General features: G+C 41.8%; 2 protein-coding genes across 2 annotated transcripts; one reads left to right on the top strand and one right to left on the bottom strand.

The window, feature by feature from the left end:
* The first annotated feature begins 1,079 nt into the window (after nt 1-1,079).
* LOC136753982 (deleted in malignant brain tumors 1 protein) lies at nt 1,080-20,123 on the top strand. The gene is made up of 18 exons (XM_066710361.1): nt 1,080-1,300; nt 4,643-4,669; nt 6,614-6,928; nt 7,408-7,428; nt 7,691-8,005; nt 8,136-8,159; nt 8,455-8,766; nt 9,063-9,086; nt 10,113-10,430; nt 11,115-11,138; nt 11,562-11,876; nt 12,280-12,288; nt 12,607-12,921; nt 13,838-14,152; nt 14,438-14,464; nt 17,196-17,510; nt 18,459-18,773; nt 19,229-20,123. The coding sequence occupies exons 1-18, from the start codon at nt 1,216-1,218 to the stop codon at nt 19,246-19,248; spliced, it is 3,096 nt and encodes a 1,031-aa protein (XP_066566458.1). The 5' UTR covers nt 1,080-1,215; the 3' UTR covers nt 19,249-20,123.
* Nucleotides 20,124-23,227: 3,104 nt separating this feature from the next.
* Nucleotides 23,228-25,053, bottom strand: LOC136753984 (mitochondrial carnitine/acylcarnitine carrier protein-like; the record flags this gene model as incomplete). The annotated part of the gene is made up of 5 exons (XM_066710362.1): nt 23,228-23,418; nt 23,931-24,034; nt 24,273-24,342; nt 24,671-24,788; nt 24,961-25,053. Coding segments are annotated over 5 exons (576 nt in total), but the record flags the coding sequence as incomplete, so codon positions are not given.
* Between the last annotated feature and the right edge of the window lie 610 nt (nt 25,054-25,663).

Genomic DNA, 25,663 nt, shown 5'->3' on the forward strand with positions numbered 1-25,663 from the left:
CTCCTTAATTTTTTCATTTCCTCTGAATGGTTTTCAGATCCACAGTATCAGGTGAATTAATGCATCACTTAAAATGTAAGCTTTTCTTTTGTCTTTTTTTTCCACACATAAGGGAATTTCTCATTGTATTCTCAGTTGGAATCCACCTGTGCATCACAGTCAGGTGGCGAATCTGTCATATTTGCACCTGAGAGTTTAGTTTCCAATTATAACAGTCATTTGTTTAATAACTGTTCTGTTGGCATTGGGTCACCAGAACACAAACACATGCCTTTTATAGGTACTGTTTGAATGTGGATATCACTCAAAATAAATAAATAAACACATACAAATGATCTTATTGTTTAAAGCCTTTATAAATATTTTAATTAAAACGCTGGGGAAAACGAATTCAGTTACGAGCAGATCAACTGTGATTGGTGGTGACACGGAGTGTTTCGAAAAACATTAAAAACATGGAAATGACAGGAGTTTGGGAAGCGTATTGGAAACAGGAGTTGAAATATTCAGGACAGGGCTGTGATCTTTAATCACTGCAATCAACAAAGGATATAAATGGCCAACAGTGGCTCACAGCCTGAAGGAAATGAGCTTCAGCAGATACAAGATCAAGACCAGTAGATTAGTGCTGAAACAATAAACAGGATATATGACTTATAAGATGTGCAGAAGGAACATATTCAAGCCCCAGTCAAACTGTCTGTGGGATTGATGTTTCTGTCATGATCATGGCATGCTTACTGAGACAGTTTTGAGAACCACAAGTATGGTATGAATTTTACAGTTCTCTTCTGATAAATGAGACTATGCAACTGTTGCCCCCAGACTGGGGTCCCACTTTGGAGGCTCAGAGACCGGCCAGGAGATTACACAGGAAAACGTTCCCAAGAAGGTGTGTTGATGCTCAACTCATGGTGCCAATGCCTTGCCGGCAGTCTTTCACCATGTGATCGTTGAACTCATCATTATCGTTTCTGCACCGTGGATTGGCAGTTGAATTTTGATGGGAGGAATCTGTGAAGGGTGTGTGTCTTCTTCACCAATACAACTGCAATTAATAATTGATTTCCCCAATTTCCACCCACCCGTGTCAATACATACACAGAGGAACGGGCACACAGCTCATAGTTCAGAGTGATTAAGTCACATCTGACTTATTCATACCTCTGAATATTGTTTTCATGGTAAAGGCTAATTGACAGCTGTGAGAAATATATGCAGTTGTGTGATAGTGGGCTCCGTCGTTTTCTTTATAAGATGTTTCCAGAGACCGGCGTCCTGATTCTGCTGTCCCTTGCCAGTAAGTATTTCTATTCAGTTTAATATTTGAAGAAATGTTCCTGACAATGACAACTTTTAAGCACACAGTTGTTGTTTTAAAAAAACTTTTCCAGGTTTTCAGTATTTTTGATTAAGAGTAGGACAGAGCCTTTAACTGGGATCAGTTCTATGAGTTATGTACTGTCTTACTGTGCGTGACAAAACCTACAGATGGCAATGATGGCCAGTCAAAATATTATGTTACATCTGTAAATAGTTTAATGAAATGAAATGATGCTGCTCTGATAAAATTGGACCAAAATGTTGCAATGGACAAATTGTTTTAATTTATCATTACAGTTATTGTTTTATTTGTAAGTATTTTTGATTGGCTTAGGTCCTAGGACTTTAAACTGGAGTTTTCGGTTTTTATCTGGTATCAAATATCAGAAGAAATAATAATAATTGCTGAATAAACTCCTGTTATCTAGTGACCCCCACACATACAACCCACAGCGGTCAAATCCTCTGAAAACAAGACAGGGTTGATACGCAAGTTACCACAATACTTTACTAATACGAGCTCAGATTAGCGATGAGGTTGATCTGCATGAATTAGCCTGGAGGCTGTTTGGTTTTATACAGATACAGGTTTATTAAACATATAAATATACAACATGTATTTGCAAAGATAGGACAGAGACAAGCAGGGTGGAGAATATTAAAAGTGAGATTGAGAGGAGATCTGTCCAATACTGGGCACAAAAAGTGAAATAACAAACAAGTATTATGATTACGGTCCCCGTTCCTACAGTTTAGATCTCATACACAACTAGGGTTTATGTAACTGTGATTTAACTAATTTTTGACTAGTACATGAAATATGCCTGTGTGGTTTACTGAGATTCAGTTATGCAGATGGTCGATAGCGGGGAGGGCTGGCAGACTGCGTCCACTTGAGGAAAGTTGCAAAGCTTTGAGGTTTTTGGTGGAGGAGTTCTGGTTCTGGTTCCGTTCAGTCTTCCTGGATTTCGTCTCCTTGGTTTCATCTCAGGGAGGGCTGGTCTGATGCCCATGTCAGTGCAGGATCAATTAGGATGTGTGAATAATTCTCTGACCAAATGTTGCATTGTATGTGCAATATAAATGGTCCAGTGGTTGTTTCAGCTAATGCTCTTTCTTTTAAGACCAAACATGGCTTGAGCACGTTTTGGTTCTGAGGTAAAATTACTTCAGTGTCATTAAGTTAGTTTTAATTACCTTTTATTGTTTGTTATCAAACTGAGGAAGAAGCTGGGTATCACTTCTGTTCGCAGAATGTAGTTTGTATTTGGGTTTGTTGCCCTGGTCTATGGAATATATAAAGTGCCTTGAATGTCTGTGTTTCACAAAATAAATCTTCAGTATGGCAGCCCATACAGTGAGGGAAAAAAGTATTTGATCCCCTGCTGATTTTGTACGTTTGCCCACTGACAAAGAAATGATCAGTCTATAATTTTAATGGTAGGTGTATTTTAACAGTGAGAGACAGAATAACAACAACAAAATCCAGAAAAATGCATTTCAAAAAAGTTGTAAATTAATTTGCATGTTAATGAGAGAAATAAGTATTTGATCCCCTATCAATCAGCAAGATTTCTGGCTCCCAGGTGTCTTTTATACAGGTAACGAGCTGAGATTAGGAGCACTCTCTTAAAGGGACTGCTCCTAATCTCAGCTCGTTACCTGTATAAAAGACACCTGTCCACAGAAGCAATCAATCAATCAGATTCCAAACTCTCCACCATGACCAAGACCAAAGAGCTGTCCAAGGATGTCAGGGACAAGATTGTGGACCTACACAAGGCTGGAATGGGTTACAAGACCATCGCCAAGCAGCTTGGTGAGAAGGTGACAACAGTTGGTGCGATTATTCGCAAATGGAAGAAACACAAAATAACTGTCAGTCTCCCTCGGTCTGGGGCTCCATGCAAGATCTCACCTCGTGGAGTTTCAATGATCATGAGAACGGTGAGGAATCAGCCCAGAACTACACGGGAGGATCTCGTTAATGATCTCAAGGCAGCTGGGACCATAGTCACCAAGAAAACAATTGGTAACACACTACGCCGTGAAGGACTGAAATCCTGCAGCGCCCGCAAGGTCCCCCTGCTCAAGAAAGCACATGTACAGGCCCGTCTGAAGTTTGCCAATGAACATCTGAATGATTCAGAGGAGAACTGGGTGAAAGTGATGTGGTCGGATGAGACCAAAATCGAGCTCTTTGGCATCAACTCAACTCGCCGTGTTTGGAGGAGGAGGAATGACCCCAAGAACACCATCCCCAACGTCAAACACGGAGGTGGAAACATTATGCTTTGGGGGTGTTTTTCTGCTAAGGGGACAGGACAACTGCACCGCATCAAAGGGACGATGGACGGGGCCATGTACCGTCAAATCGTGGGTGAGAACCTCCTTTCCTCAGCCAGGGCATTGAAAATGGGTCGTGGATGGGTATTCCAGCATGACAATGACCCAAAACACAGAGCCAAGGAAACAAAGGAGTGGCTCAAGAAGAAGCACATTAAGGTCCTGCAGTGGCCTAGCCAGTCTCCAGACCTTAATCCCATAGAAAATCTGTGGAGGGAGCTGAAGGTTCGAGTTGTCAAACGTCAGCCTCGAAACCTTAATGACTTGGAGAGGATCTGCAAAGAGGAGTGGGACAAAATCCCTCCTGAGATGTGCGCAAACCTGGTGGCCAAATACAAGAAACGTCTGACCTCTGTGATTGCCAACAAGGGTTTTGCCACCAAGTACTAAGTCGAAGGGGTCAAATACTTATTTCCCTCATTAACATGCAATTTATAACTTTTTTGAAATGCGTTTTTCTGGATTTTTTTGTTGTTACTCTGTCTCTCACTGTTAAAATACACCTACCATTAAAATTATAGACTGATCATTTCTTTGTCAGTGGGCAAATGTACAAAATCAACAGGGGATCAAATACTTTTTTCCCTCACTGTATGTCAGTTGGGGGGTTCTCCAGCATGGACGTGTTATCTGTTATTCTTTGGTGAGCACAGGCCTGTTTCGTAAAACGCAGAACTTCAAAGCCGTCTTAAGTTTTTTAACACAATCCTACATTTCTCAGTTAGGAAGATATGTGCATTTCTGTATAGATTTGCCAAATAAGGTTGTATGATTTACTCATCAGAGAAAATGAATCCCTTATTCACCTGTATTTAATGTTGAAGATTAATGTTTGTGAATGCTCTCTCTGTAGGAATATCATTGGTTGGTCATATTTTCGAATGCTGTTGAATTCCCCATGTCCAGATACACAAGCATTGAAAAAGAAAGATGTGTAGAATAACAAAATATAATCCTCCCATTCTGTTTGCAGGTCTTCTTACGGGCACAGCAGGAAACAGTAAGTAACTCAAACCTTTTCTTGTTGCATTATACAGGTAGTTGGATAATATTGAATACCCTACTGTAACTAGTTGCCATTTGTGCTCCTAACCTGAAAAATATAAAAATGCATACATTAAATATTATTCCTCTGCCTAATTTATATATTTGTTACAATAGCACAAGGCTGAAACTACGTTAGAGTACAAGCAATCATTTGACCGCTCTGTCTTATTTTCATTAATAGGAATTCATTTTCTTTATATTTTTTTATTTGCCTAATGAGTCTGATTTGCACAGCCTCTGAGAATAAAGACAGCTGTTCTCTGTCTGATTGGCAGCAGGAATGGTTTGCAGTATGAGCAGAATATGAATATGATGTTTAAAATTATATTTAAAAAATAGATGGATGTTTTTATTATGGATAATATTAAAACGAATATTAAACTGAAAATGAAAACAATGTTACATGTATACAAGGAAACTTTTTTCAAAACCTCCATGACAAATTTAAGGGAAAAAACGAAAAGTGTCTCAGTGAGGTGTTGGGCACCACGAGCCCCAGAACAGCTTCGATGCTCTTGGCACAGATTCTACGAGTCTCTGGACTCTACTGGAGGGATGAACATCATTCTTCCAAAAGATATTCCCTCATTTGGGGTTTTGATGATGGTGGTGAAGAGCGCTGTCTAACACGTCTGAATCTCCCATAGGTGTTCAGTTGGGTTGAGTTCTGGTGACTGTGAAGGCCATAGCATATGAGTCACATCATTTTCATCCTCATCACACCATTCAGTGACCCTCGTGCCCTGTGGATGGGCATTGTCATCCTGGAAGAGACCCCTCCCATCAGGAGAGAAATGTTTGAAGGATGTGAATGATGACTCATCTGACCACATCACATTTTTCCACATCTCTGTAGACCAGTGCCTATGTTTTTTGCACCACTGAACTCTCAGATGTACATTTGTCTTTGTAATGAGGGGTTTATGCACTGCAGCCCTACTGTAATATCCTCTCTGTAGTTCTCGACAGACTGTTCTTACTGACAGTCTGATCACGTCCTGCATTGACATTCTCAGTCACCTGGGAAAGAGTTGCTCTTCTGTTTTATCTTACATATCGCAGTAATGCACGAGCATCACTGTCATTGAATGTACACTTTCCACCACAATTTCCAACCCTGTTGACAGATGTCTTTCCCATAGATCTCAATGCAGATGTAACTTTAGTCACTGTTCCTATTCAAACACTAGCCAGTTGAGCATCTGTGTGACTGGAGCTCCTACCATTCGTGCCCCAATAATGCCCCCTCTTTCAAAGTCACTTGGATCCTTTCCTCTTGCCATCTTGATCCAAAATCGAGGTCAGCTGGGCTGCTCAGCATTTGTATACATGCCACAGAGCATGATAGGATGTTAATTGCTTAATTGCATCATGCAATACACCTGTTTAGAGGAACATTACAAATGCAGATGTCGCCACTCATTTATTCAGGTTTCTCCTTTAATTTGTCACCCATCTGTATGTGTGTGTGTGAGATGAGAAGCACACATGTAATTGCTAATGCCGTTCTCTCTTATGTATATATATTAAATATTCGTATAGTGCAACTGAATTTGAATTACGTTAAAGCCCTAATTCAATTGAATATACAAATTTGTTCATGATATTTGCTGGGTGCATTAATCCAATAACTGCACAAAGCTGACTTAAATAGTGGGAATAACAGCTCACTGTGGATTGTGCAGGCGGGTTTGTGAGGCGCATACAGATTTACAAGGCACAGGAAAAAATGCTATATTGTCGCTCAAACATTTGTGCCATGTCGGAATATCTTTTTTTTTTTTGCGAGGCACACATTTTGCGAGGAAATTGCGTGAAGTTTGAACATTGGGCCCACAGTCTTTAATCAGTTTTGGACCGTTGAAGTAATTAATTTCAATTTATTTTCCCCCCATAGATGGCACTCTTATCAGACTGGTGAACGGGCACAATAACTGCTCCGGCAGAGTGGAGGTCTATTACAACGGACAGTGGGGGACGGTGTGCGACGATGGCTGGGGGGTGGCTGATGCACAAGTGGTGTGCCGGGAGCTGGGCTGTGGGGTCGCCCTGTCAGCTACGACCCATGCCCAGTTTGGACAGGGCTCGGGCAATATCGCTCTCGATGACGTGGCCTGTGTCGGGACAGAAACGTCTCTCCTGAACTGCCCCGCAGCAAACCTGGGGAGCAACAACTGCGATCACTCGGAAGATGCCGGCGTCGTCTGCTCAGGTACAGCGAGGCTAATCATTTTGCCCACAGTGTTTTTGTAAGTATAGAGATATCGGGGAAGTTACAAGAACTGCTTGGGAAACACGCTGTCAAATGGAAAGCAGATATGTGGAGAGAGAAACGCTGTGTGTATATTTTGGTTAGTGGCTTAGGATATTTGAGCTTAGGGAGTTTTTTTGTGTTTGTTTCAAGTGTGAAAGTGATTATCTGCACAATTGTATTGGTAATAACTACTCCATAACATTTAAAGTAATCTTAATTTTTTTAAAAAAAGATACAAATTGTCAAGAAAGAGAGATCTAAAATCTACCTTGTCTGGCTATCTTTAATGTGCATAATTTAAAGCAAGGACATCTCAATTCACAGGGTAGTGTCATTAGAGTGTAAATGTGATGGATCAATTTAAGTTTTGATACAGGTTGCATTCAATTCTGAGCTTAACTTATTTCTTTCATCTTTCCTTTCCTATGTGATGACAGTATTTTCAGACCCTGACTACAGTAAGTAAGAAGTCTTCCGTTCTATGCACATTTTAAAATGGTGTATGGTGGTTTTAGTTCTGGTTTTTGAAACGTATTACCCCCAACCGCAGTGCTGTTCATGTTATCTGCTTGAGAAGTAGAAATGTCGTCTGCACATCACACCTCCGTACAGAGATCTGAGCTCAAGTCAAATGGAGATAATTTGTCTTGCTATTTTTTTTATCAACATTGCATTCCTCCCAACTTTCCCGACCTTGCTTACCGCTCCTCTCCTCGGTAGAGGGGACACGTGTGCGACTGGCGAATGGCTTCAATAACTGCTCAGGGAGAGTGGAGGTCTACCACGCAGGGACCTGGGGCACGGTGTGCGATGACTGGTGGGTCATTGATGATGCCGAGGTGGTGTGCAAACAAGTGGGCTGTGGCGCAGCCATCTCGTCTACTGGGAGCGCCTGGTTTGGGGAAGGCAACGGCCCAGTGTGGCTCAACGATGTGCGATGCATGGGGTCTGAACCCTCACTGCTTGACTGCAGTTCGGCAGGCCTGGGCTCTCAGCGCTGCACGCACGCTGAAGACGCTGGGGTCATCTGTGCAGGTAGGAGCTGCCATTCATTGAGCGATCTGAACCGGATTGAATGGAGACAAATTACACTTGCCGGTGATTTTGAAGAACATAAAATAATGGAATTATACAGTGATATCATCTTTGCTTCTTCTATTCACAGGTCACCATCCCTCCAGTTCATTGCGTAAGTGAATAAAAATAACTGAATTGGTATTTGTTGTTTAAAATCAGTTTTTCTGTCTGTGTCCAGTCATTGATTCACTTCCTCACTCAGCTAGTTTTGGTGTATTTTCCCATATCCTAAACACCACTACTAATGTAAAATACACTGAAGGGTTACAAAGCTAAGTGTTAACTTGGGTAGCCCCAGGCTAGGACTAGGAAGCTGGGATTTGAGCCGAACAACAGCACAAAACCCCATTGACTGTCAGTCAACATACAACAGGCCAGTGAGTTTCTCGTATCCTGTCTGTTTCCAGTGAGCCAAAGTGTGCGCCTGGCTGGAGGCAGCAGCTGCTCTGGGAGAGTGGAGGTGAGGGTGGGCGTTTGGTGGGGGACAGTGTGTCACAACGTGTGGGACTTGACGGACGCTGAAGTCGTCTGCAGACAGCTTGGGTGCGGCAGCGCTCTGTTCGCCCCTCTATACTCAGCCTACGGCCCCGGCACTGGACCGGTTCTCATGGGAGGTGTTGGCTGCACTGGTGACGAGGACTATTTGCTAAACTGCAGATACACTGGCCCTGGATTAAACTACTGTGATCATTTTACTGACGCCAGTGCAGTATGTTCAGGTATGCTTCAATGTGTTGCCTTAGGTGGAATACAGAATATCATATGATATTCATATGAGTTTAACATTGCTTTGGATGAAAAACTGATAAAATCCCTTTTCCCTTATTTTCTTTACAAATATTATTTTATCCAGGCTGGAGAAAGTTGGTCACTAGAAAGACTTTAACTGACCTTTTTAAACATAGTACCATTTAATTCTGTTTGTTAACATTCTGATCAATAATGAAATTGAAATAGTTACCTGAAATTGAAAATGAAATTGCAGTGGATTTAAAATATGTATTTTCTCTTGCAGGGCCAAATATCACAGACACTTACAGTAAGTATGTTGTAATGCTAATCTGAATGCATGTAACCACACAGCCATGTAGAATACATTTCTCATAACATTTTAATTACTTTACTTTCAGTTCCATGAGATCTTCTTGAAGGTTTGTTATCATTAGCTCCATGGAAGCACATAAAATATAAAGATGTTCGAGAATTACGAGTATTCTGTTTAGGACAGTCTGTTGTAGGCCTACATAATACAGTGCCATTTAATTCAACTTCAGTGTTTCCCCTAGATTTATATTCAAGGGGGGTGGGAGGAAGGGGCGATTCAAGGGGTGGGGGGGCAATCTTCAAATCAGAGAGTAAAGAAAAAAATACCACACTTTAAAGGTATTATATGTTTAGTTTTTATGTGTAGGTTTCAACGTCAAGTGTATAAAAAACAAGTCCAGCTCCCTCGAAGCTGCAGCTAATTTATACGTGACATCACACCAGGACATAAATTGCCACTAGCCACTGTGTCTGTAGAGGAAAAAACTTGGTATTTTTACCAGACAAATGCAAACATCACAACATATGCAGGGTGTGTAAATGTGTCCGCAACATGATAAAACATACAATTTATTCAGGTAATTAATCAATCACAATAACAAAAGCTAATTGCACACCTGCATAGACTCATAGAAAGATGTGTATGAAGGAGGATCTGCATGGAAAAAACATGCTCCCACACACTATTTCTACCTGCAAGTGTTATAAAGTCTTGTACCAAAACGTTGCATTAAACGTTGCCTCAACAAGACAATGGTAGGGGAAACACTGAACTTTAATAATTCCTTTAATCTGATCAGTGTGCAATTTGTTATAAACTCCTTTAAAAAGCAATACCATTAGCAAATCAGATCCCGGAGACTCAATAAAAATCTATGGCTAAAGGAATACAATGAAAGAAGCTGAAGATTGGAGTGAAACAACTGGTTTAAAAGGGGCATCACCTGTCAAATCTGGTAAACCACTACTTCTACAACCCATTTGTTTCTATTTTGTTTTGTTTCTTTGTTGTATATCTAAGATGGTCCCCGAGTTCGACTGGTCAATGGGCCTGACAGCTGCTCTGGGAGAGTGGAGGTGTACACTGCCCGCCAGTGGGCGACTGTCTGTAATGACGGCTGGGACATGCGCGACGCCGACGTTGTGTGCCGACAAGTGGGCTGTGGGCTGGCTGTGTCTACTTCTGATCAACCACAGTTTGGACAAGGGACGGGCCTGATAGCTCTAGTTTATGTGGGGTGCTCAGGAAATGAGTCTTCACTGTTCGACTGCCCATCAGGAGACATACAGCATTATTATTTTGCTCTCCACTACTTTGATGCCAGTGTGATTTGTTCAGGTAAAGCTCCAGTCAACCGCCACTTGTTTACATTAAAGCAAACAGTTTTGAATTTATTTCCTTAAGATGAAAAAGAGTCTAACAGGTGTAATTCAGAAAATACTTGTTCTTGTGGTTGTTTTTTTGTAAAACCATCAATCAAACTTTATTTGCATCTCAAATAATCATGATTGGGACCATTAAAAACAAACTAACAAAAATAACGATTTGGACACATAGACCAGCTGTAGATTTGTCACAAATAGTGCAGTTTGTATCAAGAAGAATTTAATCAATTTTGCTTTGGTTTGGAGCTGTTTTTATCCTCTAGTGTTGGTGTCCTTGTTAGAAACGAGGGATGAAAATATTCAAAAATAAACCAGGATGTTTTAGTCAAAATCCTGGCATACCCTATCAAGAAGCTGAAGCTTGTTTTGCACACTGAATTTCCAGCACGATTGTGAAATGAAATACACATCCAAGACCACAACCCAATGGTTCAGACCGAACGAAATCAACGTGCTTGACTGGACTCAATCTCCAAACCTCAATCCAACAGAACTGTGGAAAAAACAATCCTAAAACACAAGCCTTTTCCATAAGCCCCAGATTATATTTTTCACCTGCAAAATAGTATACATATTAATTAAAAAAATAATAAGTTAATATCCCTTCTTTGATAACTTTTCAATTTCTTTTTTATAGGGCCTAATATAACAGACAACTACAGTAAGTTCACACTTTTGGAAAACATTGTTTTATTAAATCATGTTTAGATTGTTTTCAGAAACATTTGTAATTCTGGGTAAAATAAAAGTTAACAGTCTTTGCTCTCAATAAAAGTAATTCAGAATGGAAATAATACTTCTATATAAAAATAGCTGTATTTCTATACTGTTAACTGACATTTTCAACAATACTTTATTTTTTGGCTTAACCCTTAGGATCCCTGTGTGAAGTATTTGTCACAAGCATTTAATAAGTTTGACTTAAATAATCAATGGCAGTTTACCAGGCCTCTGTATGAGTCACAGTTGTGACTGGGGGGTTCCCAAAAGTTTAAATCAACACATAAATAAACATATAAATATTTTAAAAATAAAATAAACATATAAAACAATGTCCTGACTCTGCTTCCTTCTCCATTGACAGCTGGGATACGCGTTAGACTGGTGAATGGGGACAACATGTGCTCTGGTAGGGTGGAGGTCTATTACCGTGGCTTCTGGGGGACAGTATGCGATGACTGGTGGAGCATTAATGATGCCCAGGTGGTGTGCAGGGAGGTGGGCTGCGGGAAAGCCTTGCAAGCAACTACCAACGCCTTTTTTGGACAGGGCTCCAGAGCCATTATTTTAGATGACGTAAATTGCAGTGGAAACGAGCCCTCGCTGCTAAACTGTCCATCAAGACCAATAGGAACTAATGACTGCAGCCATTATGAAGACGCTGGTGTAATCTGTGCAGGTAGGATAAACCATTTATTTCATTCACATGCATAAAGGCTTGGATTAAATGTGCATTTACTGGGTTTAGTAACCAGGACAGCAAATAACAAAATTATACAATACAACAGGGAAAAAAGACAGCACCTTTTAGTTTTTTTGTTTTTGTTTTCTGCAGACCGTTATAATAATTTAACATTAAAAATAGGTAAATGTCAGTATTTAAAATTAGGGGTCTTACCATATCAGATGCAGCTTCCAGGAAATACATTAAGTTCCTTGTTAACTACTGCTATTAATCCCCTTTCACTTTAACCCCCAGTCCATGAATTTTAGAAAGATTTTTTTTAACTGAAGTTTGTTTTCCTTGTCTTCCATGCATGCTATGACATCCACCAATCATCGACCTTCTTAATCCTTTGCAGATCCCTACAGTAAGTATTTTGTGACATTACATTAAAAAGCCGGTCTTCTGAAATATATGATTCAAAACAAACAAATCCCCAAATTTCCTTCAAAGTCATCTTATGCTCTGACTTTTTACTTAATTTAATTTATGCACACTCCTTTTAAACTGCAATGTCAGACATGGCATTTAAACTAAACAGACAATAGTGCGATGGGTTGCATTGGAAAGCTTTGTAATGACAAGTATTCCATGTGAGTGCTAGTACATTGAAGAGTTTGGTGGTAAATAATAGCAACGGAGATTCCAGATCATTGTTGATTTCCCACCCCCCTTCCCCTTCCAGAGGGACGAAAAGTCAGGTTGGTCAGTGGGAACAACAACTGCTCTGGCCGAGTGGAGGTCTATTACTACGGCCAGTGGGGGACGGTGTGCGACGACGGCTGGGACACAAGGGACGCCCAGGTGGTCTGTAGAGAGCTGGGCTGCGGCGACGCTTTATCTGCCCCTATGAAAGCCGCATTCGGGGGAGGGACCGGCCCAATTCTGTTAGATGACGTCCACTGCACCGGGAACGAGATGTCCCTGCTGAACTGCCTGGCCAGCAGACAGACAGCTCGCAACTGTGGCCACAACGAAGACGCCAGCGCCATCTGTTCAGGTGAGACGTTCCTTGTCTGGAAAAGTGTTCACTTGGACAGCAAGCTCTTCAAGCGTGTTCACGAACTGACATCAGCTGCCACCACAAACGCACACAATAAACACACACACACTGCACACGGGCATAGGTATTGGGGGGACGGTCTGCAGAGTGGTGGGGTCTGGGAGCTGATGGATTGGGGAGGGGGGGGGGGTGCCCGAAAGCAGTGTCCGCGTGGTCCGACAGCCTACATGTGATAGCTCTTCTGCTTATCGGGACTAAGTTCTCTCATCGTAACATTTTTAGGCGGCATGAGAAAAAATAAATACTGTCTAGAGACACCACTGAGGCATGCACTGTGAGCGGGGGGACGCTGTCAATATTGTGGGAATGCATCCTCTACACCTATGGAGCCAGGCATACATTACAGGGGGGGACAATTTAACATTTTCTCAACATTGGAGGGGAGGTGTCCCCCCTGTCCTCCTAAGCCTACATAGTATATACACATAATCGCAAATAGGTGGGAAGACAGAACAGAATAATAACTTGAAGGCACCCTTTCAACCTCTGCCTGGTTTCCAGAAGAGTTTCCTTCACCACCCCCTGGTGGTGGTCACTGGTCATTTATTTAAAAATAAGAGTCTTAGGCAGAAGCTGGGAACTTGAGAAGTCACAGATCTTATCTTCTGGCTGCAACTTTATTTGTCTCGCCTTAAAACTCAAGTAACCTGTTCTGCAGCAGTTTGATCCAATTCAGAATCGTTCACTAGTAATGAGGTAAAACACAGACACGTTCCACGTTTCCCAAACCTTCATTTTGATCTTCCTAAGTTAAACATTCTACATTCACCTTTAAATAAAAAATATTCCATTTTAATGCAGTTGCCCGAGCCGCCACTTGCAGAATGCCTCTCTATCTCGTCTTCCTCTGCAGCTGGGGCCACGGTCAGGCTGGTCAATGGGCCGAACAGGTGCGCTGGGAGAGTGGAGGTTCGCTACAATGACGGTTGGGGAACGGTATGCGATGAATACTGGGACATCAGGGACGCCCACGTGGTGTGCAAGGAGCTGGGCTGTGGCTTCGCCCTGTTCGCCCCAGGGTGGGCGGCCTACGGTGAAGGCAGTGGCTCCATTGCCCTGGATGACGTGGCCTGCACTGGCTCAGAGACGTCCCTGCTGAACTGTGGGAACACGGGCCTGGGGCAACACAACTGCGTGCATTTTGAAGACGCCAGCGTGGTGTGTTCAGGTAGGTTTCTGTTTATTGGGTTTCTTGGTGGTAGATCTGGGGTGAGTGGCCAACTAACCACACAGAGCACGATGAGAAAATAAGTGTGACGGAATTGAATTGGGGGAAAGAATATAGCCACTGTTTTTGGGGTGGTCTTAATACTTTGGTATTGTTTAAAAGTGAAAGCCAGAAAAAACTATTTGGATTGATGTAAGTGATAGTCCATTGAAAACCAAGCCTTCTGATAGTACATAACCAGATTCCATGGTGTTATTTCATTATTATCATTTCTGTCTCTTACAGAATCGTCCACCACTACAGACGTCTACAGTAAGTGCACAATAGTTGGTGACATAAAATACAAAATATGTTTCTGTTATGCCATTAACATCAATGTAAGCATAACCCTGTGCAAAGCTGTCATTGGGACGAATTTCTGCTTGTTAAATATATGATGAGGCATTAGTAGCATTATTCTTGCTAATGTGGAATAGTATTAAAAAAATATATTTTTATACGAGAAATAATTAATGGCTACATATAAACATTAAACAATTTTCCCCTATAGAGACCAGGCAAAGAATCGAGAATGGCAACATATAATTCTACCAGACATCCTCTATCTAAACAAGATAGTCAACTCCATCTATTTAACATGGTAACTTTAATCTTAGGAGAAGCGCTGCATTGTGGGATTGCAATGAGTCCCAGTGGCAATTCTTTCTGACTATAGTAACCTGGCATAAAATTGAGTACTTTAGTATTTGATGTAATGCTGTAGGAAGTACTGTAGTACTTTGCAATAGTATACAGTATAATATTGTATACAGTAAATAATAGTATTTATTGTAGTACTGTAGTAAATACTATAGTGCATTACAAGGTACTACAGTATACAACAGTGTAGTATTTCACAAGATACTACAATATATTATCAAATAAAAGTGCACTACACTTTTTTTGTACTACTGTAGTAAGTACTTTGGTATATCTCAAGGTACTACAGAATACTATAGTATACAATTGTGTAGTACAGTATTTATCATAGTACTGTAGTAGGTATTATAGTACTCTGCAAGGTACTGCAGTATAATATATAGTTTACTATAGTATGTTATAGGTTATAGTACTCTAGTAAAAAGTGTAGAATGTCACAAGGTACTACAGTATACTGTAGTTTAAAAGTGTACTATGGTATAAAACAGTGCACTAGGAGTGTATAGGAGTAGTAATAGTTGGAAAAAGTAAGCAGTGTAATAGCTGGAGTATAATAAAATTTCAGGTAGGTTCGTATTTATAGTAATAGTATGTATAAGTAAATGTAAGTTATTAGTAGTACTAGTAATAGTATTTATTAATTGTAACGTTAAGAAATAAGAATGTGCTTACAGAATATATATATATATATATATATATATATATATATATATATATATATATATATATATATATTAGATAAGGATAAAGGGAATGGACTATTGCATGTAGCTTATGTTTTGTACCGTAAAGTTGTGAAAGAGTGAATATGGAATAATAACAATACAAATAACCGGATTTATAGCCCCGATTCAATATAGCATAATGAATTATAATTATTAGTAGTAGTTGAAGTGGAATAAGTATTATTAGCATATGAAACAGTATTAAACTAATTTAATGTAGTATAATTATAATTAGTTGTAGAAGTGGAATATGCTTAGTATATAATAGAGTATTATAAGAGGAACCCATATGTTAAATACTGAAAAGCATGGTAAAATCATAGAAAAAATGCTATATTATATAGGAAATGGACCGAGGTATGAAAGGTATTTTTCTGACCACGTTTCGTAGTGCAAAGTTGTGACGAGTGATTAATATGGAATAATAACAATACAAGTAATCCGTATGAAAGCCCGTATACACAAAGTTAATGTAGTATGATTACTTTTGGTCGTAGAAGTGATATAATACAGTATTATATTTTCAATCGATAAATCAATAAGTATCGATCCCAGACGCACGCAAAGCACTGGCGAGCTGTGAGGTGTGGTATGTGTGGTAAGAGCTGTGTGAGGAGGAGTAGTTTAGAGGAACAGGAGAGCAATGATAATAAAGATCCTGTAGGAGAACAAGACTCCGCATGCGAGTAAAAACACACGGGCTCCTTCATGTCTTCAGTTCCCGCCAAACTGTCTCTGCAACTAATTAGAGGTAATTAGAGGCTCAGCACTTCCGCGATAAAGCCTCATGTCCGGCCGGGTGAACACAGCTCCTGAATAATAACCGTGTCTGACCAGCAGGGTGTCTCTAACACAGCCCAGGTGCCGGAGTTCAGAATGTCTTGGGTGAAATCTGAGTCATGCTCCAGCAACATTACATTATGTGAATTTAATGGGCTGCGACTGTCCATCAGCTCAACTCCGCGGTGAACCCGCCTGCCCCCGCGTCAATCTGCCCCCGTCCCGGCCCCCGCGTCAATCTGCCCCCGTCCCGGCCCCCGCGTCAATCTGCCCCCGTCCCGGCCCCACCTGTTTGGTGTCTCTCCACGCGTTTCATTATGGCACGCAAATTCACAACATCCTGCAAAGCAAGACGCAGATAATTTTTCGTTTCAGCAGATCGTTTGGTATTTTGGCACTAGAAAGCTTCTGTATCCCGCAGACCTGTCGAGCGCAGCCGCGTCTCAAGGGCTGACGTCACTCTTAAAGGGGCAGCGCCCCCCTTTACCTCACACGCACCATTTTAAAATGGGATATAAATTAGGCCGACTTCATAATTGAGCTAATTAGGATGGTACCATTACGTTATAGGATTAAAGGTAACACTTTATAAAACGGTGTCAATAATACATTATTGATAGTTTATAAAAGTTAGGAAATATTATGAGTTAAGTTGAAACAAATAGTGTTTTGGGAGCTCTAGAAATGTTAAATCATATCTTAGAAAGGTTTATTGATAGTTCATATATATAATATTATAAATTAATAAAAGCTAAATAAATAATCAAGACCTGTACCCTGAATAAACGTAGTCAGCACTTTTCACACAGCTTTTGCTTTGTGTGTGTGACTCCCCCCAGCCGGTCCCAGAGTCCGCCTGGCCGAGGGGAACTCCAGCTGCTCGGGCAGGGTGGAGGTGTACTACGCCGGCCAGTGGGGCACGGTGTGCGACGACAGCTGGAATATCCTCGACGGGGACGTGGTGTGCGGAGAGGTGGGCTGCGGCCGGGCCCTGGCGGCGCCGGGCTGGGCCGAGTTCGGGATGGGTATCGGCCTCATCCTGCTCGACGACGTGCAGTGCCTTGGCACCGAGGCCTCGCTGTTCGACTGCCCGGCCACACAGCTGGGCTGGCACAACTGCCACCACATCGAAGACGCCAGTGTGGTGTGTTCAGGTACACAGGTCTCTTGTTTGTAGCATTGTGGGGCAAACTCTGGTGGTGTTTGTGCAGTGTGAGCACAAAAGCACACAGATTTGTGGAAGAAACTCAGTCTTCAATCAGGTTAGTACGTTCATTGATTGCCTTTAATGCACGTAAACAGAATATATATCATTAGAGGACAGAGTTTATAGATCAACACATGGATTAGGGAGCAGACCTTTAAATCATACTGTTTGGCATTGTCTCCAAGATGCTCATCATAAATAACAAACAGAGGTCAAACTACCTTCTGGCCTGACCTTCTAGCTTGACTTTATCTTTCTTAAGTATACAAAGAAGAAACATGTGTGAGAAAGGAATTCCTAAGTCTAACTTTCCTTCCACAAACTGTAATATTGATACAGAACTTATCCAAAAAGGTATATTGAGGGATTCTGTTGACTGACGGTTGGGCACCTCTGATTTGTACATTGATTTATATAATATCACTAATTTCTCTAAACAGTCTATCCCTCGCCAGTCTCTTCCCAAAAGTGTATCTCAATGATTTTCAATTGAATTCAGTTAAAAGCAAATTCATGTCACCATGTGCTTGTACAGCCTATTATAAATTCACACAATGTGCATTCGTTTTTAATAGTTTCACTTAATTTAACCAGCATGAAAACACAAGACAGATCGGCTACTATAGGTCAGTTACAGCAGATCCTGGACCAAAGAGAGAAGGGGTTGATTGTTCAATTTAACTAAATATCTATTGTTTCACTGTAAAGATAATAGCGTCTAATCCTGACGTGTGTGATTTATAGGTGAAAGGTGTCTCTTACCGTATAAAAGGTGTTATCCTGTGCAGTTTGGGCAATGGGGTTATGGGATGACATCTCTTATACAATAAGAGACCCACTTCACCAGACCTATTGACTTGGACACATCGCCCCTACGCGCCTCTCTTCTCCACAGGCAGAGCGAATGTCCGGCTGGTGGGCGGCAGCGACAGGTGCAATGGCAGAGTGGAGGTGTTCCACGCCGGGCTGTGGGGCACGGTCTGTGACCACGGCTGGGACCTGAACGCGGTGCGGGTGGTGTGCAGGGAGCTGGGCTGCGGCCGCGCTATCACACAACTCGGAGAGGCCACCTACGGGCAAGGCTCGGGCCGCATCTGGCTGGACGACGTGGCCTGCAGCGGCTCGGAGAGCACCCTGCTGGACTGCAGCCACAGAGCCTTCGGGGAACATAACTGCCAGCACAGTAACGACGCCGCAGCCGTGTGTTCAGGTATGCAGAGGTTTTTGTATTTTCATATTTTTAAACTTGAAAATATAGAGCCGAGTCCTTAAGGACCATAACCCAGCAGGGTATATTACTCTTTATAAATCTTCAGCAGCATTAGACCCCAGGACACAACGCACACAATTATAGAGCTATTCTGTTGTATTGAGCTAACCCACATCTACAACAGTGTCTTTTGGCGTAGCAGCAGAACATATCCTTACAGTGTGTATCTTACAACACAACATTGTATAGAAGCATTTGTATGACCTTGTAAATCACCTTTGATAAAGACTTCAGATACATGTAATAACAACAATGCGATACGTAGCCATATGTCTGGTAATCTCATCATTCTTAGGTCCAGGATGTTGTGACTGTAACACAGTGGTTTCTATTGCTTAACACAAACAAGCTGTTTTTCAACAAATCAAACTGAACCTGTTACGTTTACATTGTAGGTGAACGCCTGGTGCTGTGAGATGATGGATGCCAAACTGCCCATTTCTTTCATCTGTTCATTTGCTATTAGTATGATTGTTTGCTTTTTGTCGCTGATCGAAACTGATTTTCTGTACTGATGGGGTATCATTTCCAGCCTTAGTTAATGATTTCATTCATTTTAATAGAACAACAAAAAAATAACACTTTAGACAGAATCAGGCTAAACAAAACCACGACTCAACACATCACCAAAGACAGATGCCCAATGAAGTAAAATGTACATTAAATATTGTTTGAAAGAGTAATTCCTCCTGCCAGCTGCCCACAGTGACGAGACTTATTAACAATTCAAAGAACTGTTTGACGACACGTTACTGACAATGAAATGGAGCAGCTGATCTCCCCCAGACACGTTATATGTCAGGAGCGATCCTCTGTTGGGTTGTATGCCTGTAATACACGTCATTTTAACAGTTTATACCAGTGAGGAAGTAAATATAGAAATAAATAAGTAAGCAAAGAAGTAGCTAGAGATGTAGATTGTAAGATTGATATATAGAGAGATAATCTTAACAAAAAAGCCCAAAGCAACATTTTGTAAGAGGACTGAGATCATTGCTGAAATAGACTAAGGTTATTAACTATTATAACTAACTAATCTAAATCTACACTTCTTAACATCAGTCATCTTTCCCAGGTCTCTGCAGAACGCATTTCAGTGTCGTTGGCTTGTCAATGCTTGCAGTTCAATAAGTGCGGAGAGTCCAGGCTCTGTAATCCAGTACACATTGAGTCTCCCTCTGATGTCCTGAGAACAGTCCTATGAAGGGCATCATGTAGAAAGAACACTAATGTGGAAATGTATTGTCTGTGCTACAGAAATCTACAATAAAACACTGTCTTAATGCTTCAGATTCATAGTTTTAAAGTGGTTATTTCTGATTAATATACTTTTGCAGCTATGAGAACAGGGTCCACTGATGAACAAGAAAAAAACTGGGGAAGTAAGAAGTATAGTTTTACACAGTAGAAGGTGACAGACAAATACAATGGTGGGTCCCATTGTATTTGTCGTGTTTTACAAAGTCTCTTATTCTGACACAATTAGATTAGATTAGATTACAATTACAATGTTTCAAAAACATGCCAGGGGAAAAACAAAGGTCATAAAGGGTCTGTAATTGACCCATATGTAATGAGTTAGATATATCTTTAGAAGATGCATTGGACAATTTGGAAGATCAGCATATTTTCAGAATATAAAAAAGTTACAGTAGTTTAATAATAGTTTAACAAACAATTAATGAATAGATTCCAAATGGCAAATTACATTAAAACACAGGTAAAATGCTAATTACATTCTCAATGTACCAATTATACATCTTTAGAGTCAGCTTAAAAAAATAGATTACATTCATTCCTTCTTTAAGATTTAGGATAGGAGCCAAAAATGTCCTTGGTATTAATTTGAAGATCTTCCCCTTAATTGATATCCATGTTCTAGGCATTTGGATGACTAATTCAATGGCACTCTTTCACACTGTGTAGCAGACTTTATGGGGTGAAAAAAAAGCCATTCATATCTTGGCATTTCCTTCACATGAGGTCTCTTCAGCAATCGGTTACACTTTGTGAAATAATTGTTTAGTTTTTGTTGTGAATTAAGACTTAAACCGTTTCAGTTTATTTGTGTTTAGCCAGAGCAGTGTGCCTCGCTGAATTGTAAGTAACCCCTGCGCTTGTGTATGTTAGTAGATGCAAACTGTAGTTACTTATGTTTATCTGGTGGATTATTACACTGCAAAGATGGCCTGTTTAAGTTGCATTGTATGTGCGATCAGGCTATTATTATTATTTCTTTGCTTGATAATGTTTATATTTTCTGTTATATTGCTGTATATTCAGGTTCTGTACATACTGCTGTGACACTGATAGTAAACGGGCAGATTACTTACCTCCAGCTCACGTTATTGTTTGATTAAATTTGGAAGATGTCAGTGTTAAACTTATGGCTCCTAGCGGCAGCAGCCTTTGATATTCAATTAGTTAATCTTCTTAAGTTTATAATATTATACGCTCAGTAGAATTAATTGATTTATATCCAATGAGGATATAATTATACTAATATATGCTAGAGATATACATTACTATATAAATGTGTCAATAAGAGATTGTATTATTGAATTACGTTATAGTTTTGTGTGTGTTATGTATTCCTTTGTAGGCCACACACACACACACACACACAATTATCTATCACTTCAGCTGGCTATTCACAGACTGGTCAGAAAATAATTAAGTGCCTTTGCCCATGTGCTGTGCTGGGACCTGTACTGTGCTCAATTGCCTTTCTCCATTAAACTCCAAGTCAACATTATCTCATCGTCCGAGTCATCGGTGTTCTAACCGACACCCAGGAGCAAACACACTTCGGCACCACCCCTAAGGTTTACAGTCCCTTTAGCTCTACCCAACATCTACTAATTAGATAGGCGGTCAAATTACAAACTAAAAACACCCACTGCTTGGCTAGGGCATGAGGTACCAAAGATAAATCAAACACACCATTAAAAGATAGACTATTAAAGCCACATCATATGCTTGCAGGCCAGAAATGCATACCCAGAACAAGGGTGGTCCTGTGTGGCTTCTCTAAAAGCAAAGAAAATACAATTTAAATCTAACAAGTATAAATCATCCAGCTACTATTTTCTTCCCATGTCGGGTAAAATCAATAAAATCATAAATCCTAGTCAGAGATTAATAAGATGGGCCTTAATTCAAATATTAAAATCACAAACCCTGTTTAAATATACACCGATCAGCCATAACATTATGCCCACTGACAGGTGAAGTGAATAACACTGATAATCTCATTATCATGGCACCTGTCAGTGGGTGGGATATATTAGGCAGCAAGTGAACATTTTGTCCTCAAAGTTGATGTGTTAGAAGCAGGAAAAATGGGCAGCGTAAGGATCTGAGCGACTTTGACAAGGGCCACATTGTGATGGTAGACGACTGGGTCAGAGCATCTCCAGAACTGCAGCTCTTGTGGGGTGTTCCCGGTCTGCAGTGGTCAGTACCTATCAAAAGTGTCCAAGGAAGGAAAAGCGGTGAACCGGCGACAGGGTCATGGGCGGCCAAGGCTCATTGATGCACGTGGGGAGCGAAGGCTGGCCCGTGTGGTCCGATCCAACAGACGAGCTACTGTAGCTCAAATTGCTGAAAAAGTGAATGCTGGTTCTGATAGAAAGGTGTCAGAACACACAGTGCGTCGCAGTTTGTTGCGTATGGGGCTGCGTAGCCGCAGACCAGTCAGGGTGCCCATGCTGACCCCTGTCCACTGCCGAAAGCGCCTGCAATGGGCACGTGAGCATCAGAACTGGACCACGGAGCAATGGAAGAAGGTGGCCTGGTCTGATGAATCACGAGTTCAAGGTGTTGACTTGGCCTCCAAATTCCCCAGATCTCAATCCAATCGAGCATCTGTGGGATGTGCTGGACAAACAAGTCCGATCCATGGAGGCCCCACCTCGCAACTTACAGGACTTTAAGGATCTGCTGCTAACGTCTTGGTGCCAGATACCACAGCACACCTTCAGAGGTCTAGTGGAGTCCATGCCTCGATGGGTCAGGAATGTTTTGGCGGCAGAAGGGGGACCTACACAATATTAGGCAGGTGGTCATAATGTTATGGCTGATATACACATACACACACACACACAGTGAACCAATGGGAACAGCTGTATCCTGGCACCCATATATAAAGAGACCTGAATTATCAGTAGAGAAAATTGCCCAGAACAGCATTGATGTACCTGGTGCATAAACATGGAGAGTTCTTTAGCTATGAACTGCAAAACGGATACAAATGCTAATAAGTCAAATGCAGATAAATACTGTCTCATACATAGTGTATAAGAATACATAGATGGGTACATGGTAAATATACACACTTAGGCACTTCTATAGATGCACAGGGAGAAAGACACTGCTGTTTCAGAGGGACAGGGTTAAAAATCAAAGACTGTGGAGTGGACACTGTGGGGAAGATGGGTCTGGGAATCGGCGAGGATGTTTACCGCGTTGGCAGGAAAGGCTCGCAGCATCACGGCACTGAAGCCCTTGTACAGGGAGCGCAGGCCTTCATCTCTCATCAGCTCACGGAGCACGTCCCGGAATCCAGAGTACTTCCCTTCCGGGGCTGGGGAGGCAAGCAGGGGCCAGTTAGCACAACCTCAGGCACCAGATCTCACAGGCGGAGTTTTCAGGTGGCGTTTGGTCACGCAAAAATGTCCCGCTGTAACCGCAATGTAATTTGATGAGGCTGAACGGCAACAGCAGTGTTACACAGATGATGTCCTGGCCTTTTGTGCCAGATGGGCTTGCGGTGTATTTTATTTAAGCGGTGCGTTGCCGACCGAACTCTCCCGTTGCTAAAAGGACGCCATTCCAGCGACGCAATTAAAAACAAAGGCAGCTCTACACATGGACATGAAAGGCAAGAAAAAGAAAAGCCTTATATATTAGGAGCTATATGCTTTTAAATATCGCAGAGGTAGGCACTGATCAAAGCACATCAGACCTCCCCCCTCGGACCCAAGCCTCCCTCAGAGCAGTGCGCCTGGAGTGGGACTCCGGGACCAGGGTGAGAGAGCGCCAGTGTCAGTGAAGATCGCTGCCCTCGTGTTAACGCTTTGCATTAGAACATCCTACCTGTCTGGGTGATGGACTTGAGGACATCAACGGGTATCGCCCAGTTACAGATGCCCGCCATGCCCCCAGCAAAGAGGATTCTGGGAATGCTCAGCTCGTTGACGCTGAAATCCAAACCGGTGGAAAGATCAGTCTTCTTCAACCCAACTGTGCTCACTTAAGTGATGCATCTTTTTCTTTGAGACTGTTCCAGTTAAGCCTCCATTATTTGAGTAACCAAGACATGCGATATAATACAGAGGGCCAGGTGTGTGATGTAGAGGGACCAACTGGAGATACTTACATTGAGCCCCACACTGTCCAATGTCCAGTATAAGGATGTGCTGAACAGAAGCCGCTCACCTCTGACCTGCAGGAGTCAGCGTGTTCAACAGCTCGTAACTCATGAAGTAGACACCGGCGGAGGGCACGTCTGTGTGTATAAAGAGAAGCATTGGTTTGAACTGGGGGCTCAAGCCATCGTGCTAGGGGTGGGGGGGACAATTCAGCAGGTTTTATGGGAAATCTTTAACCATGCCAGTCCTTTAACTGAGGTACTTGTATCTGTACAAAGGATCTAATAAATACAGCAGAAAACACTGGGTTGTGGATGAATCCTCGGTTATTTGAAGTGAAGAAACTAGTTCCTCAGAGGGTGTTGTGTAATGACCTTTTACCTTTCTCTAAATTAAGAGCCAAACACATCCATCCTTGATTACATGACTATTATTGTGCGTTTGTGTATGAAAAGGAGAACGTACCTCTCATGAGCGTGAGGACGGTGCCCTTGTAAACACTTCGAATCCCCTGCTGTTTGTACAGCTGGACAGCACAGTCCACTGGACCAGAATACTTCCTTGGGCCAGAGGTAGACTGCACCTGAAACACAGCACATCATCCCGGCCATGTTGGTTTAGCATGATGTAAACATCTCTCACCAGTATGAGAACGGCAGAATTGCCACCGGACTGCAATCATTACGGTCGGGTCACAGGGAGGAGAGTGGGAAGTGAAACCAGGTGTCAGGGAGCTGATCAGCCCTGACCCTTACCTGCAGAAGACACTTAATCCTCTCCCCCGGTACCACTAGGACAATAGTGCAAATGCCCGACAGCATCCCAGCTGCGTAGATCTGTGGGTACCTGAGTGGAGACCGAGGGGGGAGTGTGGTTAACAGACATCAGCGATGCCACTACAGACTCGGGGTTCGATTGTCAATACGATGTGGGCTGGGATCTGACCTGGTGTCGTGGGCAGTGCCAATACAATCACTTTTCAGAGTGCATTTAAAAGCACACAAGCACTTTTCCATTGCATAGTGAATTACATTGCATAACACCATGCTATTTTTTTTTCTTCTTCTGTGGGGAAAATGAAAGGGCAATATATCCAAATATGGACTGTCCACCACTATTGCCTCTCCTAGTCCCATCAGTCCACCCTCCAAACACAGATGTGCAAAAAACAGATCAGCTTCGTGTATAAATCAATTCGGCCCATTTTATTCTGACATTTAGCACACACCTAAATAAAACAAAGACCATAATTAAGGATTGATCGCCAAAATGTATTATAATTAAATAAACTGAATAGTGTATTAATTCATAAATGAATGTGGCTTTTTCACATATGCATCGGTTTTTAGTGGCTTACATCACATTAATGTCACCACCTATGGGTGCTAGGGCTGACCACGCCAACCAGACTACGCCACTTCCTTTCACACGAGGGAAGAGCTCGTCGCACCCAATAAG

This window comes from Amia ocellicauda, chromosome 7 (assembly GCF_036373705.1).
Source record: "Amia ocellicauda isolate fAmiCal2 chromosome 7, fAmiCal2.hap1, whole genome shotgun sequence".
Lineage (NCBI taxonomy): Eukaryota > Metazoa > Chordata > Actinopteri > Amiiformes > Amiidae > Amia > Amia ocellicauda.

Bases quoted from the DNA above. Each gene is read 5' to 3' on its own strand.
- LOC136753982 (XM_066710361.1), top strand. From the start codon at position 1,216: ATGCAGTTGTGTGATAGTGGGCTCCGTCGTTTTCTTTATAAGATGTTT. The intron at 6,929-7,407 runs GTACAGCGAGGC...ATGTGATGACAG, and splicing joins TGCCGGCGTCGTCTGCTCAG to TATTTTCAGACCCTGACTAC. The intron at 18,774-19,228 runs GTATGCAGAGGT...TTTACATTGTAG, and splicing joins CGCCGCAGCCGTGTGTTCAG to GTGAACGCCTGGTGCTGTGA.